The 22,418-nt window shown below is 44.4% G+C and overlaps 1 protein-coding gene across 1 annotated transcript in view; it reads left to right on the forward strand.

Moving 5' to 3' along the window:
- The window catches only part of LOC138510670 (vomeronasal type-2 receptor 26-like), a 318,905-nt gene that overhangs the window by 87,226 nt on the left and 209,261 nt on the right, over window positions 1-22,418 (forward strand). Inside the window, exon 2 of the mRNA XM_069626450.1 lies at window positions 20,786-21,106. Coding sequence (XP_069482551.1) covers window positions 20,786-21,106 — 321 coding nt within the window. The remainder of the gene's footprint in view (window positions 1-20,785; window positions 21,107-22,418) is intronic.

The raw sequence follows: 22,418 nt of genomic DNA on the forward strand, positions 1-22,418 counted from the left end.
GGGCTTCATCCAATGCACTCGAAAAAAACCTAAAGCGCTGCTTCAGCAGTCCTACAGTGCATGGTCATCAGACAGTCCTTGATTGCAAACACTGTCCAAAGTCCATAGGTGTGGATTATCCTATCAATGTCTGCTGCAATTTAAAGTACGAATTAGAGACACTCAGGCTCATGTGATGCTTACACATGATTCAGGTATTCAGAGTTTGGTACCATAGTCTACAACGAACACTTGAGACACTTGTGTATAGGCACATAATAAATAATAAATCAGTCAATCAATCAATCAACAGGACTTGCCCCTCCCAACAACATCATGTGGTGCCTGTATGGCACTGTCGCGTTACTGATCCTCTCTTTCGTCAGAGGCTACGAACATTAACAGACCCCCCCCTTTGTGCTTACTGAGCAACTAACCTAACTCTTCCACTACTAACACACCATTCCTCATGCACCAATTCAGCTGTTTGTCCTTTGCACAGGGGATTCTGCCACTAGTCCCTTATCTATGGATCAAACCAATTGTGCATTTGTGCTGGTGAATCATTTACAGCTATATTATCATCTAATACATCTCCCAATTTTTGTTGCAACATTTGAGTTTCCTGCTGAATTTATAAATTGGTAAAAGAAACACAGTGATCAGGGGTCAACTGATGGTGATGGGAGCTGGAGGACCCATTATTAATTACTGCAGGTTCTTGTCAGTGTCAGCACTGCCTACAATAATGTATTGTCATTCCCAAGATAAGAGAACATGCTGTGAGAAAGACACTGGTGGTAATGTAAGGTTGTTTTTACCTTTCCCTAGAGTATGATGGTGGGCCGCCTATCTATGACGATGGATAGAAAAAGAAAAACATATTTTTCATTCAAATTACAGAACACTTCTTAATTTTTTCGCTTTCTTTCTCTGATTTTCTTATTTCCTTCACTACTGCAGTGTGCAACACGTTAAACACATCCATACACCTTCATACATTCTCCTATAGCAAATCATCTCAGTTAGTAACTAGAGATAAACACATTGGCAGAAAAAGTCACGCTCCACAGCGCTTGTAAGTACAAATTAGAGAAAGAGCGTCAAGGCTGCAGGTATCTGGCTAGTGTGGATATACTGCCAGTATGATTCCACTGAGCTAAGCACAGATGCAACACAAACAAATCCCAGTTTCACAGCGCCAAGTAGAGCAAAATAACAATCGGGAGTTCAAGTGATTTGGATGAAAGAACAGCCTTTAAAGTCCAAGATTTAGTACAGGCAACAGCCTATCACATGTTTCGAGCCTTCCACGGCTCTTCATCTGAGGCTTAGTAGGGATAGAGCCTGAAATTTAAGCTGAAGGGACAATGCCCAAAAAGTACTCTGAAGGCTTTGCAATTGCGGATAAAGCTGGACGGCTGTTTAGACAGACTGAAAAAATCAATGCACAGAAATCAAACACACATTTTAAGGACCGTAGAAAGATCTACCCGGACTATTTGTGACTTAAAGACAAACTACAAACTCTCAAAACCTGGGGTATCTAGTCTGCATATTTAAAAATATAAAAGTCATTCATTTTCCTGAAAAAATGGAAGGGTGGGGTATCCTTTGGTCTTTATATATCCTCTACTTTAGTTGGACCGGTTTCAGCCAAATCTACTTATTATGAGTCAGATTCATCTGGAACATATAGGCAAAGTAAATGATTCCCTACTGTACAAAATAGTTTGTATATATGGGGCTCACGATTTGTACCCTCTTCCAGGGTCAAAGTTAGTTCTCCCTGTCTCCTTTGTGAGGTAGCCATGGTGTGCTAGACGTCTGTCAAATATGGTACAGTCAAGGTTTACCTGTCCATGAGTGTGTTAAAATGTGTTTAAGTCTGGGTAGGTTGCAGCAGTTTTGTCTTGGCCCTCTTATGTGATTAATGGTAATGTAAAGTTGTTCAGACACTTGGATTAACAGCAAATAATACACCTCCTGGAGTGCATAATGTAACAGTATGAAGGGCCACTTCAAATGCAGACTTCACCATATTATACACTATTTCTAAAACCTGAAGACTCTTTGAAATATCGGTCACTTCTCTAATCACTACCTCTACTTCCTCCAAACTCTCAAAACTGTGTGGCACCAACTTAGGCCATCCTTTCAAAAAGTTAACATATCCCTTTACCACTTGTCTCTCTGTAGCTGGCCATATGTTAAGGAATTCTCTCTAAAGGCTGAATTTCCTAACCTAGTGAGTTCCCCAGCAGCTTTGCTGGATTTCTGGAGTTTGTTTCTTTCTCCTGCCAAGAGTGCGACCCACTCTTGGACATGATTTATGGTGTTCATTTGACTGTTAATGTGTTTTATGGGCTATGGGGTCCTTTACTCCATAGGGTCTCATGTGTTTTTACTATGTGTGTTACACAGCACCCTCCGTGCAGTAACACAGGGGTGTCATAGTGACACCCCACCATAGACTCCATACCCTGGGACTGACTACTGTCTCCCAGGGCATGTAAAGTCACCATTGGCTTTACTTGTCCCAAATTATGACCAGAAACCAGTACAAACCATCATATTGTGGATGTACTGGTCGGGGCAATTCGATTGCCCCGGGGTCTGTTAGTCGAGGGGGCACGTCTCCGTCCCCCCTGATCGAGTTTTGGCTGGTGGCAGTGGAAACTACTTTTTATATTCGACCGCGAATATATCCCTATGGGATTTTGCCATTGTTCGAGGCTACCAACTTTAATTATTTAATTCTCACAGCCTCGAGCATACCGCCGGTTTATTTATTTAATATTAATTTGCCGGTTGGTATTTTTTGCCAGGACTCAATTCTAAAATGGCGTTTGTGTTCTCTTCTGTGACTCCAACCCAAGTCGAGCCCTTTGTTCCACTTTTTGGCAGGCTTCTCCACAGAGGCCTCCAAAAGTGGTGCCACTCTGTCTGGGTTCCACAGGGAGTGTGGGAGGGGGTTTAGGCACCCTGGACTGAGTTACCTTGGTAACTCAAGTCGCACTCTTGTGTGATTGGCCCAAGTGGTGAGCCGGCCGGCTCACCACTTAGCATGTTTGATTGACAGCTAGGCTGAGTGAATGGGGGTGTGCTGCATAAAAGCAGGTCTTTGGGGACTGGAACTTCAGAAGTCGCCACAGGACCTGAGAATCCGACGAGCGAGAAGCTGAGCTAACCTACCATGACGACACCACCGGTGGAGCCCTGTGGAACCGACTCACCACTTCCCGACGACAGAGAAGATCTCCCGGCTGGAGAGGCTTCTTCCCCTGACTGGTGGGCACAACCAGTCTACCTTCTTCTCTTCTCACCCCAGACCGTCTTGTGGTCGAATTGCCCGTGCAAAGCACCCCGGCAACCGGATAGCCACTTACCACTGGACCGCGAATAAAAGGACCACTCCTTTTACCTGAGAACTCCGCGGTTGGCTTCTTCCCTGGCAGTGGAACATACTCCTGTCTACCTCCCCGACGAGATCCTCTCTTCCCCCGGACGAAGCACCGACTTGCATTCGCTGCCAGGAACAACTGCCCCCGCTGGAGTATTCTCACCACTTTAAGGTACCGTGTCCGCCAGACCTCCCTTTCTAAAGATTGCTACAAGGTAATAATAACCCCTTAACCTTCTGGACTGGGCCGGCCGCCTTGACCCTCTAACTGGTCCCTTTCTTTTGGTCCAACTCTTTTTGAACCTTTGCAAGACTCTTGTGAACTTCAACCGTGTGACCTTGGACACATTTCGTTCTGATCCTCCTAAAGTGGATCCGACCTACTGAACTCTAACTTCACGGTTTTACTTGCTCCCTTTCTTGTTTTGTTCTTATGAAAGTGTTGGGATCTGTTTCATATTATACTCTGCTTTTCTCTCCCTTTTTAAACGAATTATTAGAGTGCCATCTACGTTAAGCGCTCACCGCTGTCTGAAAATAAGTATGGCTTTACTTAAGACTAGTCTAATATTTTTCTAAGGGAATGTATATCTGTTAGTGACCGTGTTTTTGAATTGCTTACTATTAGTGCCTGTGTGTTTTTCTAGATGTGGATTTAAATAAATAATTATATCTCTTTTACACCAAGCTCTGGTCAGTGTTTACTTGTTCTATGTTCTATGTTCTATGTTCTTTTAACCTATTGTGAATACTCTGTATACTGCCTAACTCTTCTTGAGGGAAGTCTGACTGCTCAGCCACAGCTACCAGGTAAATCTGGGTGGTACAGACTGCTACCAAGTGGGTTTACTGCCAAACACCTGTAGTCCTAAATCTTTTGCAGTGGTCCCAGAAGAAACTGCACAGGTTTCTGCCTATCACCATAACACTGTAAACTGCGTACTTCCTGTGTGGACCATGTAATGAATATCTGATTCTAGTGGAGCTAACATTTCCACACACTGATCCTTTTTCCTTAAAAGCCATCTTTCCACCAAATTATATCCAGTACCTTCTCCTCCCCAACAAACACTGCTTCCTACCATCACAATCTGTCCTTAATCTAACTTATTGCAACTGTGGGCGTTGCAAAGGCCATAGTTACCAATTTGAACCAATCTAACCCTCAAATCAGGAGTCATGACCAGGGCAGAGAGTAGGGATTGTGATGTATCCTATGGACTCCTCAATGCATCCCTGCCTGAAGTCTCCTCTCAGGTGGCCTGGGAAAGGCAGACACGTCCTGATCCTCACCATGGGAGGTGGGGGGGAGTGTTCTGTGGGAGGATCACCTGGGAGGAGGAAAGGCCCAGGGGAATGAGAGGACTCCGTTGGATGAGAAGCAGTATTGATCATACTCTAGGGATGATACGTCCTTAATGCCAAAGTGTGTAATGGCTGTCGTACTAACCATCTTTTGGTTCTGCAAGCTACACATATACAAACGGATGAAAGCAAGCCCAGACTCATAGATCTTGGGAAAAATAAACATCCTTTCACGATTATGGAGACTTGTAAAGCTAAAGATGTCCCTAATATCCAAAGATACAGTAAAAGGAAATATCTGAATAAAAATTGCGTAAAATAATTGCCTTCCCTATTTCAGTCAGGTCTGCTTAAGCCTTGTAATGTTCCTTTAAATAATATCATAAAGCATACATTTTGGCTTAGAAGTAAAAACCAAACTGGAAACTACTACTTTGTCAGGGACTTCAAGTCCCATAATTCCATAAAAAGCAGAAGCATTGTGATGCGTGCAGGCAGCTCAAGCAGAAACTGGGAGAGAGAGAAGACGCCTGGAGCACTATTCAGCAGATATCAGCTGCCAGTCCTGAGAGGGTCTGTGTCTCCCAAGGTCTGAAGGCCAGGGTCAAACAGCAGAAAGTGTGCTGGAGGGAAGCGTATCCCTTGAAGATCAATTCTGCAGAGGCTGCGTAGCGGGAAGTGAAAACGAGGGGTGTTTTCTTTCCCAAGAGGCCATCTCTGGTGGCTGGTGTGCACCTAAGTGCCTTGAGGCTGTTTCCGGTGTCTAGGTTGCACCAGAGACCCTCAGGAGCATCATTAGCTCTAGTAGCATGTGGCGTGGGTTAAGGCAGACTAAGCAAAGCAGTTTGCTGGATCGCGAGGAGTAACAGAAGCAGAAGTCCTGCAAACGGCGAGGGGATTGGAGGCGCACATCTTACCCAGTGAGTTCACAAGCTGATAGTGACCCCGGAGTGCTCCGTACTTGCTAGCGTATCGGAGGCACGTTTAGCGAGTAAGCAGCACTCACGTATGTAGCAGCACTCACGAATGAGTGAAAGTGACTTTCAATATCATTTAGAATACTGAACTATTGAAAAGCAGCAAAAGCAGCACTTGCGTATGAGTGAAATTGGTTCTCAAAGTGAATTTGAATGCAACACGAATTTTGAGCAGCAAAATCCTTATATAACAAAGCCTAATGACTGTAGCTTTAAAAGTGTGAGTCTGTGGAAAACCCAGCATGCTAAGGGGATGATATTGTCCAGAAATAATACCTACAAGCATTGCCCAAGCCAAAAAAGACTAACATCCAGGCAAATACAATTCTGTAGCTATTGTCAACAACAGAACAGAGCTAATGAAAGGTCTATAAGTGGTGAAACTTGTTACACCTACATTGTAGAACATATGATAAAAGCTGGTGTAAACTCACATTAACAAAGCCAAGGGAGGAATAGACTAAGACCTGTCAGTATTTGGTTGCTGGTGCAGCAGGGAAACAAGAGTGGCAAAAAGGCTGCCCTCCAGGACAAGAATATTCAGAAGAAGAGGCGCATCATTTACCTGAGAATATTAAAGAGCACCAATGTGAATCTTGTCTTCCCTGAAAAGTTGAGAAACTGAAAACTGTTGAAAACGGTGAAACTGTTGTAAAAAAATTAATTCAGTCTATCTAAACCACTTTCTTTTGACAAGCTTAAATTGCAAAGAACAGTGTTTGTTGCAAATCAGGATTTCCTTTTTTTTTCTTTTTTCCACTTACAAACTTGGGGAAGGGGGAATTTGCCAAGGTTATAAGGAGAGACTGTGGTTATATTACAAATACAGTCATTGTTGCTTTGAATTATATTTCATTGTGTATTATATGTACAGGTGTGAGGGACAGATATCCTTTATTAGACTGTTTCCTTTAGTTTATTTTTTGGCAGGGAAATCCTCATCAGTTTAATGGTAGGTCACCCATTCCCAGTTTAGATCCTGTCCAGGGACTGGGCAGTGTTGTGCTTGCCAACGCCCATAATCTTTTGATTGGATCTTGTGCCATGAAAGAACACTCTTTTGCTGCACAATACCAGCTACTGTACTTCCAGAACCTTCTCCATGACCATAGGTGCTTGGGTAGCTCCTAGTCATTTTTCAGCAGTTGGGCCAGCTGTCGTGCAGCACATCTTCTCTGATTGACACCAGCACTAGATTTCTACTTGCTTCCAGCACACGTCTCGTCAGACGTTGAAAGGCCTCTTTGGTCAACTTGCTGGGGGTGCCAAAAACATGCAACTCCTCAACGTGTGTCTCAATGCTGGAAAGCTCTGCCCCAGATATGAACCTGGGGCCTTTTCTAGTTTGTCTACCCAACCGTCCTACTTTAACCCTTTGTATATTTCCACTTTGCAATTGCAGTATTAGCCCCATTCCAAATGTGATCAATTATTTCACCACGAATAGCAGGCCCGTTATTAGCGCCCTGGTCCCTTAGCGGGACCCGTAAAGGACGTGTGGTCAGACCACACGTTCTTTGCGGCTCCCGCTAAGGGACCTCGGAATTGGGCGGTAAGGGTTTACTGGCGCTAGTCTCCTTACCGGTGCCCGGTACCCCTTAGTGCCCAACTCAGAATGACCCCCTGAGTCTTTTATGAATTGGAACACACTTTCACTGTTTGAGTGACATTTCTCCCATCTAAGATGGCCAGCAGACTATACTACAAATGAATTGGTCTCTCCCTGCTTCTCTCTGAGATAGTGCTGAGATCCTCTTACTTAAAATACCCTGGCACCACCAACCTGTGCATATTATGGGTATTTTACTACATCTGACACCCATATGGCATTGCCACCAAGTCCTTGCGGGGCAGTCACCACTGTGGTTTCCGGGCCACTGCTTATATCAGTAGATGCGGTTGTAGATCATGTTATTCCTCCTCCTGGTAAAAAGGACAGAATAACAATAATATATCAAATAAGAAATATCGGAAGGCTTAGGATATTCAACAGTGAATCTTCCACTGGTAGTAGGTATATTAGTGGTAGCAGTGGAAAAACCTATATCTCAAAGGTTAAGTTGGGGTGCTCCTGTGGGTTCCTCAAATTCAGCATTTTACGCTTTGAGGTAATCCTCATCACTCAACCGATTTGAAAGCGCCTTATAGGGACAGAGAACAACCCTACCTAGACATTCAGCTGACTGTGGTACAAATCCCAACCAAAGATCAACTTTGCATTCCAAGTCTCCATTCAAGCCTAGGTTCCTCCTTGTCAGTGCACCACCCAGGGTTTCCTATACAATGACCAAGCCCTCACATCTTTTTTTTTTTTTTTTTTTGGTAGTAAAAAAAACAAGTTTAATTTACACCTTTACAAAGAGAGATTCTTTTCATTGTCATTCCTCTAATTAAAACATTCCAAACACCTACATTTCATTGCTTGATTACTAATACTTCTAAGTACATATTTCATCATACAGAATACCAAAATACTAAAAGCAATTATATACATACATTTTGCTAAAATAATCAAAATTATTCATCTCAGCATCATTTCATGGAATCACCCTTACAAGAATATGGATTAGCAAGAAACCTTCATCGGCTTCATAATAATCTTGACCTTATTTTGTGCCCCAATAGTGGTTTACAGATGGTATTAAACACCCACTATACAAGAGGGACCTTTTGCTGGAAACATGCACCATTTCGACATTCCAAATAGTTCTCAATCACATTTACAAGTCTTACTGTTGCCAATATTATTGCGGTAGACTGGCCCCACATGCAGCGTAACCAGATAAAATTCTGTTCAAGCAGTGAGTTGGTCCCCAGAAATTTACCCAAACAAAGGAGCCTTTTTTGCTCGAAATAATCACAATACATAAAAAGATTCTCAAGTGTTTCTGGCTGTTTCCAGCTGGAACAAAATCTACAGTAGTCCCAACAGCACCCTTCCTTGAACCCTGACCAGTTCTTAATACGAGATCCTGTGTGGATCAAATCCAGACGAAATCTCATATAGGTCCGTCTGGCATTCCTGTCAGGAAAGCAGAGGATATAGGTCAAACGAGGGACAAGAGCATGTCTAAATTTAGCATATGTGTGAAATGAAGAATAGCCTGCAATTAGGTCAGCATTGCGAGCCCAGGCGTTCCTATAATGCCTGGTTTTCGCTTTTCCTGGGGAATTGGTAAGCTCCGGATGTGACATGTTCAATGAACTCAGAATGTTAGACATACAACCTTGAAATGGTACAATAGATGCAGGCTGGTCTGCTTGGAGCATTGCCCTAAAATCTTCATAGAGCGAGTTTGGCGGCGGCGAAAGCATTTTGCAATATGTATTAACCAGTCGCCAGGTGTATTTCTCCGCCAAGGGATATAAACCCAGTTCATGAAGCAGGATTGCGTTTGGCAAGTAACCAGGCAACCCCAGGACTTTTTTCCAGGCACTACCCTGCAAAATGTTCAAAGTGGGGCCCATGTCCAACAAACAAACATCTAAACTGTATAGAATGTTTGGCTCTACTTTCATGGTGTAAAAGTATAGCTAAGGCATAAGAGAATACCTACAGTATTTTATAAAGATGATTTTCATTTGCGCAGCCAAGATATTCATCTTGGCTGTCAAAATACCACGCCATTTTTTCGATATAGACATATTGTTTGAAATATGATAACCCAAATAGGTGATCTCATTCATAATCGCTATAATTTTAAGGTTAATTACATATTTAAACCTTATAGGTTTCTTAGTTGTTGTGAAACTTATGATGTGCGATTTAGATGAATTGATAGTCAAATTGTTGCGCAAACAGTATTCATTAAAAATATTTAATTTGTTCTGCAGCCCAAAGGATACCTATCAAACAATATGATATCGTCAGCAAATGCCAACCAATTCAAACGTAGTTTGCCAAGATTAACAGGGAAGACATTTGCTCCCTCCCAGATGTTTTCAATGTCCGCCAGATAGAGAATGAACATTACAGCAGCCAAGTTGCAGCCCTGTTTCACACCGATTTCTTTCAAGATGTTGTCAGACAGTAGTCCCTCGGGATTGATACGGACCCTGTAAGAAGTCTTCAGGTGTAGGGCTGCAATAATTCCGACTAACTTTGGTGGAATTCCATAAGACAGCATCTTCTGCCAAAGTCGAGTGCGCAAGACACTGTCAAAGGCCGCTGATAAATCTAAAGATGCCATATAGATTGGACCATTAGCTTTGGTACGCGAAGCTGACAGTAAGTGTCCAAGAATTTGTGCATTAAGCTGAGTTCCCATAGCTTTCCGAAAGCCTACCTGTGCTTTGAGAGAATACCTGCCGAAGTTATATATTTCGCCAATTCCCACAATACCAATCGAGCAAATATTTTGGCCGCCGTATCTATAAGGGCAATTGGGCTAAAGTTGGCCGGATCGTTCAAGGCTCCCTTTTTATGGATAGGGATCACAATTGCGGAGAGCCACGAATCTGGAATAACGCTTGAATGATATATTCTTTGATAACGGGGCAATAGGTATCGAGCCCAAAAATGTGGGTCATCCTTATACACAAAGGGAGGCAGGCCATCTAGCCCTGCAGCTTTGGAGTACTTCAATTGAGTGATTGCCAAAATAACATCACTAAGAGTCCAGGGACACTCAGTCGGCATCTTCAAATGCAGATTCTCCGACTCCAAACCTCTGTGAGCAGCTGGTATTGCGTATCTTTCTGTGAAAAATTGTTGCCATACTGATCCAGATATAATCGCAATCATACGCTCGTCCACCTTTCCCAAAGGATTTCTCAATGCATCCCATACTTCTCTAATGTTTCTTTTGCAAAGTTGTCCCAACATCTGTTGGTTTTGGAGAGTGTGAGCTGCGTGACACAACAATTTCATTTTGGACTTAAAGCGTGCTACGATGGATTTTTTTTTAATAATATATGCTAAGGTGTTTAAATTACCAGCTCTTGCCAACCGCAGCTCTCGATTTTTGAGAGTTTTCAGCAACACAACCTCTGCACTATATTTATGTGCACCTTTCGGTGTTTGTGCACCAATACAGGCCCTAGACAAACACTCCAGGTGTTTTTGAATCATCCTAGCATGCATTGTATCCTCGTTAACCCCGAGCGAACTGTTCTTATTAAAAACCATCAGGTCTCTGTTTATTAAGAACACCATTTGTCGGCAGGTACTTGGATGCCATCTCACAGTTATCATGTTCCTGTCATTTTCAATCAAAGTCGTTACCACCATAACATCATACTGTTCAACCCACACATGAAGCTTCGAAAGGAGCATGCGGTGATCGCTCAGTCCCACATCCAAAATCACAATGGGATCAAGCAGACTAACGCATGCCCTCGATGCTAACATGTAATCTATAAGGGAGGACTGTTGTCCTCGATGCCAAAAGGCTTTAGTACTGTGGGGAGCTAGTGGAATAGGGTAAATTCCCCATGATTCAATAAACTCAATCCATATTTTGCCTCTTCCTAGAGCGTGTTGGAGGTAGAGTTGTGGCGGATGAATCTGGAGATTGGAGCCTTCTATCTCCAGACATGAGTTCAAATCTCCACCAATTAAAATTTCATGCTTGGGGAAATATACTGAAACCCTCTCCAACATTTGGGTTAGTTCCAGTATAGCAACATCGATTGGTTCAACACTGGGATTCCAGTAAATAGACAATAGAACTATGGCATAAGGGTTACATCCAAAAGACTGCAATTCCACCAGTATCTAGTTTCTCCACTAATCTGGATGTTACTTTCAGGCCGTTTTTAATTAATATTGCAGCTCCGCCAGATGGTCGCCCCGCCAATTGGCGTCGCGCAGGTGCGTTAAAGGCAATCTAACCATCAAGTACGATGTCATACAGTGCCATTGTTTCCTGCAACAGTATGACGTCAGGTCTGAGATGAACCGCCAGACGACCATGCCATGCCATAAGATTTTTCATTCCGCAACAATTCTAAGTTGCAACACTGATTCCTGGTGGTTACAAATGAGTGGATTCCGGTTTCATAGCAGCTGCCACTTTAATCAGTGGTTCCAGCCATGAGAGGCCACTTAACACCTGTGTTAGTGAGGCCAATCTTTGAGTCAATTCGATAGTTTTCTGTTCATAACCCACCACTATGGGAGGTTTGACCTGCTCCTTGGGTGTCGGAAGGGCAAAGTCAAGAAAAGACCATGCATTCTCCATGTCTGCAAACAGACAGGGAGAGACTCCCAATATTTTAAAGTCATCAGCGAAATCCAAAATTAATTTAGTAATGATTTGAGATTGAACTCTACACAGAGCTCTATGGTTGTTGTGCGGAGCTAACTTGATCCAATCCAGGTCCTTGGATGCCAGATTCCTTAATAAAGGAATCTGGAAAAAGGTATTCATTAAAAATGACCTGTTGATCCTTACTAACCCATTAATCTCTGGGTTGCTGGTCCATCCAATAACCTGTTTCATATCATTTGGGGTTTCAAACAAAGACTGAGGGACTTGATGGTTTTCTAATGGCAATGTCATCTCTGTTGAATCAACCTCAGGTCTGCCATGAACCACCTGAGGCAAGGGGGCAGGTAGAGTGGAGGCCAAAGTTAGATTCACCTCAGGTGCAGCTAGATGTGCCACAACAACTTCTAGTTTCAACAAGTTGGGGGGACGGCCTACATCAGCATTCCCATCAACACAGCGGACACTACCCTTTGTCGCTCCACTCAGACCGTCTGCTTCTTTTTTCTGTAGGACCAACCCAGTAACCACTGGGAACATGTTCTTGTTTGGGGGACAAAGACCATTCCCTACTTCTTGGGGTCTGTTGACCAGTTTTTTATTTAAAATGGTTGGAAAAAAACTGTGGAGTTGTAGTTGGGCTTTCGTTAGGAGGGTTTTGGGGGACTGTGCAGATAGCACTTGAACATGACCGCTTTTCAGTGCTTTGATCTGCAAGAGTTTCTTGCTTTCTTCATTTAGATCATGAAGATCCAGTGTTAGGTCAACTGAGCTATCACCTGATTTCGCACATACACAATTTGGGGTATCTTCACTAGGCTGAAGCCCCTTTTCTGGTGCCACTTCTGGTTGCTTTTAGCTAAATTTAGGCGTTTTTGGGCTCGTAAAAAGGCTTTTTTTGCCTTTCGAGAGACAAAAAGCTTATCGTCTTGCTCAGCTGTGCCCATAGGCCGGCAGCTTGGCAACAAGGGTACCGGAAGCTCCGCACTTGCTTGTGCGTCAATGATTGCTGTCAAAGCTGAGGGACTATCTGGAGTTGTTGATTCACCACTAACTGTCTTGATACCACCACAGAGCCCTGTAGACGCCAGGGACTGAGATTTTGAGACCACATTGAAGAGTAAGCGTTCCACCTGGAGTAAGCGATCATGGTGAAGCTTTGATACCTCTAAGAGATCTATTTCCCCCGAGGCACAGAGATCGTTTACATCACTGCTCACACCTTGCACCACATGCGAGTACAACCTATAAGGTGGCCATACCATTGGGGGTCCAACGTCCGTCTGAGTACCCTGTGAACGTGAAACCAAACTAGATGGAATCAGGGTATGTGACCCAGCAAATTTCAACATCATTTTTTCAAATTGGGATAGATAGAATGACCTTGAGTTCTCTTCTGCAAGTATGAACCCCTCTAGTCTAGCTATTTTTTTTCATAAAGGCCAAAAAACCCTGCATCTCCCTTATAGAGCAATGAGTGAGTTCATCGCCTTTATCAAGCAAATTAAGAATGTGCGAAATCACTGGGAAGTTAAAGGGCTCGTGAGCAAGAATGTCTGCAGGCGAGTCCTCAGGAGTCGAAAAAGCCCTACTGATCCCCTTTAAGTTACCCAATCCCACATCCTCATTCACTGTGGAAAAAGCCCCCCGGGTATGGGGCAACTCAGTCTCTTTATTGTGAGCACATCCTTCGTGCGGATTTGCAAGACCAAATAAGCTAACACCTCCCACACCCGACCAAGAGGGCCCTGGAAGATCCCTTCTAGGACCCAACTGCTCTTTGAAGCTGGAATCATTCAAATGGTGAAAATGCACTTGTTCCCGAAAAGGGAAAGAGCGAGAAGCAGGAGAGGAAGGGCTGAGAGAGAGCCTTACTCGTTTGCCCAATTCATTCATGATTGTGGGAGCAAGCATAGATGTGTCAGAGACATGGGCGAATCCGTCCAGTGCATGGGATACAATACAATCAATATCATGAACATGAGCCAACGGGCAGTCCATCTCACTATTGCATTCATTGGCGTCTTGTACTGAGAAGGTCAAAGGGGGGTGATCCTGGGCCTGTCCTGCAGTTAAAGGATCAGCACTAACCGCCTGGTCCATCATTGGTGAACCTTCATGATCTGTAGGTACAGGGGGTGGGTGGGTCAATGCGGGGCTATTTTGTCAACAGCTAAATGAATCAATACTTTAGCAACAGGTATGGGTTCCTTCGCTGGGCTTGCCAGTTCGACCTCAACTGAGGTTGACATTGATAGGAGTGATTTTTTAGTAGGTGGCAACAAGGGCAGGGTGGTGTTTGCGCTTTTAGACCCTTGATTCTTACCCGGGCCTTTAGAGAGATTGACAGGCTTATTGTTACTTCTCAATGCCCGACCCAGTTCCTTTACCTGATCGCCAACAAGAAAAGGCAGGGTACTTCACTCACAAGTACGATGCTCCTCCCACAAAATATAAACACGTCTGGGAGGGTTCAGACAAGAGGTCAACAAAATATAACTTCCCACCCAGCTTCCACCAACCCGTTGATATGCATAACAGCACCACAAATATGGAGCAAACACACCCCAAACAGTGGATAAGATCTAATAGACAACTCAGTGTAGATAGAGCACAACAAACTCTAAATACAGCGCGAAACAATACAGAGAGCACGGGGATCCCTTCAAAGCTTCAACATGAATAAATGTGTTAACCTGAGTAAGTCCTTGTACATTCAATTGTGATACATGCTCACTTCAGGCCATATTTTCTGTGCATAGCCAGCTGTAGCTCTTGTAGTTCACGATTCCAACCAAGCCACCACAGCCTTGTGTCAATAGTTCACTTTATGAAAACCCCAACTGAGACTCCCCAAGCTTGCCCAAGAGCACCTGGCTCAAAAGGAGACGGCGAGAATTGTGGTGGCCGTATTGAGAAAGTTTCACAAAGGCAGAATGCTCAAACAAGCAGTTTGTTCAACAAGATAATCCCCTAGCAGGTTCAAAGGCGTAGGGCCCACAGTCACCTGCTTAAGGGAAACACTAGACACTACCAGTATGCTGGCAAAACTGATTTTTCGCCTTACCAAGTGCACCACATACTTGCAACCGAGGGTTCAGAGGCACAAGGCCCACAGTCACCCTCAGGTCATAGATCTAAATGCCCACTGAGGCAAGAAGATCTCACCACATGTAAGCAATAGAACTGCACCCGTCAATAATTAGGCAACTTGCTGGCTATTTTGAAACAGCATAGTAGCAGGGCCGAAACAGAGAAAGGGTTCAAAGGCCTAAAGCCCGCAGTCACCTTTTTCCCAAAATCCTCTGGACCTCACTGTACGAACTACAGAGAAGGTAACAGAGTAGGCTCCCGCCAACACCTTATGACTGAGGACAATCAAGGTAGGCAGAACAGGATTACGGACATCCAGGTGCCACTTAAATAGAGCGAGAGACAATGGTGGGTAGAAGTGGCGCACACGTAGCGAGCTTAGCTCGATTTTTCATAATATGCAGCCTCTCCATGGGTGCTCACAGAGCTAAATTCTCACAATACGTGGGCAGATTTTTTTTTTTTAAAGTACTTAATCCATCAGATGGCTGATTCTCATAAATAAACAATAAAACTCCATTTAGACAGTCAAAACGGCAGTGGAAAAGCATGACCCAGTGGTCGTTTCCCGCAATAGTGAGCCTTCACAAAGTTTTCTTGCAGTCTCAAGGTGCGCGAAAGTCTTACCGAAATGGTCGGGATACACCTCAACACCACGCAACCACCAAACACAAAACACACTGCTGGCACGCCACGCTCCGCGCCTGCGCGGTGTGTATGTAGTCTGTGAGTCCGATTTGATGAACACAGAGAAGGGACTTCAAGTGAATGGATGATCCTCCTCAGAACGCAAGGAATCAGAAGGGATACAAAGTAGCATCCTCTCTCTCAGCCTCGACAAAACACACTGCTGGCACACCGTGCCACGCTCCGCGCCTGCGCGGTGTGTATGTAGTCTGGGAGTCCGATTTGATGAACACAGAGAAGGGACTTCAAGTGAATGGATGATCCTCCTCAGAACGCAAGGAATCAGAAGGGATACAAAGTAGCGTCCTCTCTCTCAGCCTTGACAAAACACACTGCTGGAACACCGCACCATGCTCCGCGCTCAAGCCCTCACATCTACTTACAACATAGGTGGTGGCCTAACAAATCACATCACTGTGCCAATCAACAACTGGATCCACAGTAGCATTTTATCAGTAATTACATAAATCCTACAAAACAATTTGCGACATTAAAGAGTCTAAGTTTGCAGTACATCGCTTTGTCAGCCATATATAAACACTATTATTTCTCTTTTGCACCAGCCCTTTTGGCCAATAAACCTTTCATCATTCATCACACTACTCCACAATTCCCACACATTACACATACATAATGTCCTACATGTTTCTTTCCAGATACATTCATAACAAGCCCTGGCATCAGAATATGTTATCACATTAGATTCTTCATTGCTAACATAGTCTGCATAATAGAATCATGTTCTCCTTCAACTACATTAGTGTAAGTCGGTACAAACAAGCAGGTGAAGAAAAGCACAAAAACTACACTACGGGCCCTATTGCTTGCAGTCACTCACGTTCACCCATGAGGGGTCCCCTGAACATACCCTGGATGCAAGAGCTGTCTTTCTTTGATGGACCTTTATGAGGACACTGTCACCAGACTGGAGCGAATGGACTGGTGTTTCTAGCTCCTGTGGCAGCGGCTTTAAACCTAACTATGAGCAATTCTGACAGAAGATATTAATGTCTTCATATAATCTAATAAACAGTGGTCTGAAAGCTGCATCTCATCAGATACAGACTGGGGGTGGTGAGGAAAAGGCAAATTAGGCTAAATCTTCAAGGTTGATAACAGTGTCTTAATAACGTTAGTAACAAAATGAGTGTCCTGAACACTGTTAAAGCACACATGTATTCCGACTCTAGGCACAAACTCACAAATCAGTATTTTCGCCACTGTCACAGCATCTACTTTTCTACAAGGATAAGACTCTACCCACCCAGAAAATACATCAACCACCACAGGTAAGTACTGCCAATGATTGTACTGTGGCAATTTGGGGAAGTCTATTTGTAGATCTACAAATAGTCCATAAGGGGGAGGGTGTGTTATTTTATGGTATATTTATAAAGCCAACCAGGGCATCATGTCGCTAAAAGCAAGAATGAGGTGGGGAGAGAATAAAAGAGATATGTTTTCAACAAGCGCTGAAACAAGTAGTGCACTTCAATAGTTCTCAGAGTGCGGGGAATAGAATTCCATAACTGAGCCGCAGCCACTGAGAAGGAATGGCCACAATACGAGAGTCCTTCAAATGAGGCACAGAAACTAGACAAGAATCAGCAGAACGGAGCTGGGGGTGGTGTTCTGTGGGTGGATCACATGGGAGGGGACTCGGGTCAGGAAAACTAGGAGAACCCTCTGACCAATGTCCCTAATGATCCCTTTGTCCTAATGACCTATTGTAAAATGTAAGCCTTTGATATAAAAAAAGAACAAACCATTTGGAACTTTAAGTCCCATAATGCTGTAGGTACTGGAGCGAGGAAAAGAAGCTCAGAGGTGCAGAACTGAAATGTGCAGTCTACTGTAAAACATGACATCCTAGGCATGCACCTAAAAAACAAAGCACATTTATCACCAGAAGCGAACGCCTGGGTGGCCTCCTTCCTAAAAGGAAGACTCATGAAAATCTTCTCAGGCACTGCATCTGCCTCCTCCACCACCATCCACTGTGGCGTCCCCCACACTCTACAATATATTCGCCCTCCCACTCTTCAATGACCTTGACGGTCGCAACATAGCGTACACCAATTATGCTGACGACACACAGGTACTACTCCCACTAACTGGGACCTATGAAGAAGATGCAGCAGCCCTAACCAAAATCTATTCAGCCATCCAGACCTGGATGCATGCCAATGGCCTTTGCCTAAACAGAGACAAAACAGATCCTCCTAGTAGGTACTAGCAAAACTCTCAATAGGCTCCCACCTCAATACAAAACCTTCAACATTGACAACTCCACCATTCCAGTCTCCTCGACTGTTAAAACCATAGACTCCTCACTATCCATGTCTCAACAGGTTAACACCATAAGCCCTTTCTCTCCACTGAAAATTGCCTATCCATCTCCAGAGCCACAGTAGGTACCAAACTGGACTACTGCAATGCCCTATTCCTAGGCACCTCTGCAAAAAACCTGAATAAACTTCAAGTCACCCAAAACAATGGGCCTCATTCCGAGTACGGCGCTAACCAATGGCGCTATTAACGCCTTGGTTGATGCCGTACCCGGACCGGCAGCGCCTTGGTGGATGGCGGAATTACCGCCCCATTCCAAGGGTGGCGGGGCGGTAATTCCCCAATCCCCATTTACCCTTCCCCATTCCCATTTTTGCACCATAGGGCATAATGGGAGTGGGGAAGGCGTTAATTACGCCACCGTAAATTACGGTGGCGTAATTAACATCAAGGTCCCTTAGCGCCATGGTTTTTAACACCTGCTAAAAGCAGGTGTTAAAACCTCCATGGCGCAAAGGGAACTCGGAGTATGGCGGTAAGGGATTACCGCCACCGCTCTCGTTAGCGGTGGCCGCTATCCCTTACCGCCATACTCGGAATGATGCCCAATGCCCTCAGGGCAGCCCTGAGCATTCCCAAAAGGAAACACATCTCTCAAGGTAGGAAAGATGCCCACTGGCTACCGGTTAAGGAATGCATACTATAAAAATGCATGGCCATCACACACAGATGCCTTTCATTAGATGCGCCACTCTACCTATCCGAAAGGATCACACTCACCTCCTCCAACAGCCCCACCAGAACCCACCTCTCCAATCAGATCTGTGTACCCACGTTCAAAAGATCAAAAGCAGGGTGTCCAGTTTTCAGCACTTCGCACCAATAAATTGGAATGCCCTGCCCACCACACTAAGAAAGGAAAATTCCTACTCCACCTTCCGGAAAACACTAAAAACCCTACTTTTCTCCTAAATGTCACTAACCAACCTGGGTATACATGCTGTTTCCTTGTTACCCCAGCAACAGCCCAATGTATGCTCTTTTTTTCTGCATCTAGCTCTTACATCTGTTTTATACTATGTCCTCCCTACTGTTATGTTACCTATGTAAGGTAAGTAATCTGTAACAGTGCCACGATTCCCCAGGGACGCTTGGGCGCTTTATAAATGCAAATAAATAAATAAATAAATAAAACTGTTTCTAATGAAATCCTTTCTGTCAAACTAGCACTGATCAACCCCCAGACCCTCAACATCCACTTGATTGACCGCCCCCCAGGCCCAATCGGGACTTTTGAGGAAGACATCCACACCATACTCTCCAGCAACCTCAAAAATTCCACGCAAGTACTACTACATGGGGATCTCAACCTAGGATTCAATGACGCATCGGATCAATCTGCCTTAGAAACGGCAAACATCCTATCAGAATATGGCCTCACCCAAAGAAGCAAAACCCCACCCATAACAAAGGGAGAATACTAAATTGGATAGCAGACTATAAGTGCCATGCCAATATCCTCTCCACCTCACCTCTACCATGGACCGACCATTACCTTCTCTCATTCACGTTATCGACCAACAGACACCCCTATACAAACCTCTAGGGCTCCACCCACCCACCTCTAGGACCCCACCCACCCCACATCCACCCTAACTAGAAATAAAAGAACATGACCGCGGATAGGCTCGTCCCCGCGATTCTGCCCACCCTCATCTCACTCCCTAACAACACCGATCCGGAAAGCATGGTCAATGAATACAACAAACTCATGACCTCCTCCTTAGATCAGATTGCCCCTCTCAAACCAAGACTAAGTAAGCCAAAAAAAGCACTTAAAGAAATGGTTTACTCCTTTCCTAAAAGACCTAAAACAACAAAAAAGAAACTGTGAAGCTGCATGGAAACTACTATCATCGGAAGCCAACAAACTCAAACTCCCAAAACTCCCTTCACTCTACAAAAAAGAAATCTGCTTAGCCAAACAGGAATCCTACGACACCCGCATCTCCCAAGCTAACTCCAATATGAAAGAGTTATTTACCATTCTTAAAGAACTAGAGTCTCCCATTGCAATACCTGACACCTGCACCAAAGATAAAAAATGGTGTTCAGAGATCAAACACGCACTAGCCAACAAAGTAACCACACTACAAAATAAAATATTCCCAAAAAAAGAATCTCTAAATGCCACACCAACACCTAAATTATCAGTGAACACCACAGAAAATCATCCATCCGCTGTAACTTCTCTAAAGTCTCTATCCTAGAGGTGGAAAGAATTATTCTCGCCCTCAAACCAACCAATTGCCCGGGTGATCCCTGTCCAGCACAACTCATTAAGGATGCGGCTCGCGACCAGTCACCTTTCATATCCAAACTCATCAACGCATCCTTTGCTACCGGCACCTTCCCCACAAACATCAAAGAATTGTGGGTACTCCCACTACTAAAAAAAAAAGTACTCTTGAACCATTAAATCCCACCAACTACAGGCCAATCACAACAGTCCCGTTCCTTCTAAAAATTCTAGACAAAGTGTTATGAGCCACACAGTCAGGCTTCCACCCACAACATGGAACTGAGACCGCCCTCATCGATCTAAAAGCCCAAATCAAGGAGCTTAGAGACAATGGCAAATCAGCTCTACTGTAACTCCTGGACCTCTCAGCTGCTTTCGATTTGGTAGACCATACAATCCTATGTAACCATCTCGACACAACAGCACACTTCTCTAAAGATGCCATTACATGGATCAGATCTTTCCTAAGTGGCAGAACAATGAGGGTCTTCTTGCCCTCATCAGCGGCATATCTCTTTCCTATCACTGTGGGGTACCACAGGGGTCCTACGTCTCGCCCACACTGTACAATATCTTTACCAAGCCCCTCTTCAATGTTCTCGACCATCTTGGTATCACCTACACCAACCATGCAGATGACACTCAGATCCTACTCCCACATACAGGGGATTACGACAAGGATTTGGCCTTGATAAATAGAGTGCACATGATCATCCAGGCACAGATGGCCACGCACGGTCTATGCCTGAATGATGATAAAACAGAACTCATCATCCTGGGTACCCCTACTAACCTAAAAAAATCAGGGCTCGCCTACACCTCCTTCTTAATTGACAGCAACCTCATTAAGGTAGCACAAGAGGTAAAAACACTAGGCTTTTACCTCGATTCCACCCTATCTTTCTCTACACAGGTCAGCACGCTAGCATCCTCCACAGCGTACATGTGCAAACTCATTAGAACCGGCAAGCCATTTCTCTCAAATAACAGCTGTACCATCCTGGCCAGAGCCCTCATCCTAACCCGCCTAGACTACTGCAGCACCCTCTACATAGGTTCCAACAAATCCATCATTACCAGAATCCAAACCCTACAAAACAACGCCCTTCGAGCAGCCTTAGGTATCTCCAGAAAAGAACACATCTCTGAGAGCAGACGACAAAACAACTGGCTCTGGACTAATGACAAAATCCTACTAAATACTGCGTCACTCACCCTAAAATCTCTTAACAACGCCGTACCCATCTAACTCTCTGAGAGGTTCCACTAACAGACATCCCAACAAGATCAATAAATCTGGACTGCCTGTCCATTCCCAAATTCAAACGATCGACGATTGGTGGCAACAGCTTCCCTGTTAAAGGGGCCAAACTCGGGAATTCTATGCCTCCCTCCCTAAGGGCAGACCAGCCCTATCAGAATTTCAGAACCAACACCATCTTATGGCTAAAATCCACTGACCAATAATCACACGTCTGTCTATGTATCTGAAACACAATGCACGACACCTGCCAAATAATCACTGGACGATAACCTCATTCTATGTATAACACCTGTAATGTACTGTAAATATCGACATACCCTGCTTGTTTAATATGTATAGTGATGTATTGTAACCTGTAACTTGTAACTCATTGTAATTAAGCTTTGCCTATTCTTGTACCTGCTGCACCCTGATACCCCTGGGTCTGGCGCACATTACAAATAATAAAAACAAACAAACAAATAAACAAACACACAACTGAGCGGGACTTTACATTTTTAACGCCCCTTCAGGTGCAGGCCATGAGAAGAAGCAGACAGCAGCAGTGGGTAAAGCAGAAGCAGAGTGAAGACAACGTGAGAGCCGCCACTGTTTATGATGGGGGATGTAGCACAGAGAGAGTCATATAAGTTGAAACTCAGATCTGCAGAGAACGTGCATCAGGAAGCGGTGATGTTGCAGGCTATCCCATAAGAGAGAGAACCTCTCCTATTCTGGCATTCTACTCTGGTGTTTGTCATTCACTGGATTGTGTGAGGAGCAATGCGGGCTACCTGTGTAGAAGACGAGGGCCGTTGGGGTGTGACCGGATCTGTTGGGCTCCCAGGACCCGACACGGGAAGGGGCACTCTGTAATAGACCGCTGGCTGGCAGTAACTCTTTTGAATACCGAACTAAAGAATTGAAGTAT

The sequence above is a fragment of the Ambystoma mexicanum genome, chromosome 6p (assembly GCF_040938575.1).
Source record: "Ambystoma mexicanum isolate Mex_15411 chromosome 6p, UKY_AmexF1_1, whole genome shotgun sequence".
NCBI classification, from domain to species: Eukaryota; Metazoa; Chordata; class Amphibia; order Caudata; family Ambystomatidae; genus Ambystoma; species Ambystoma mexicanum.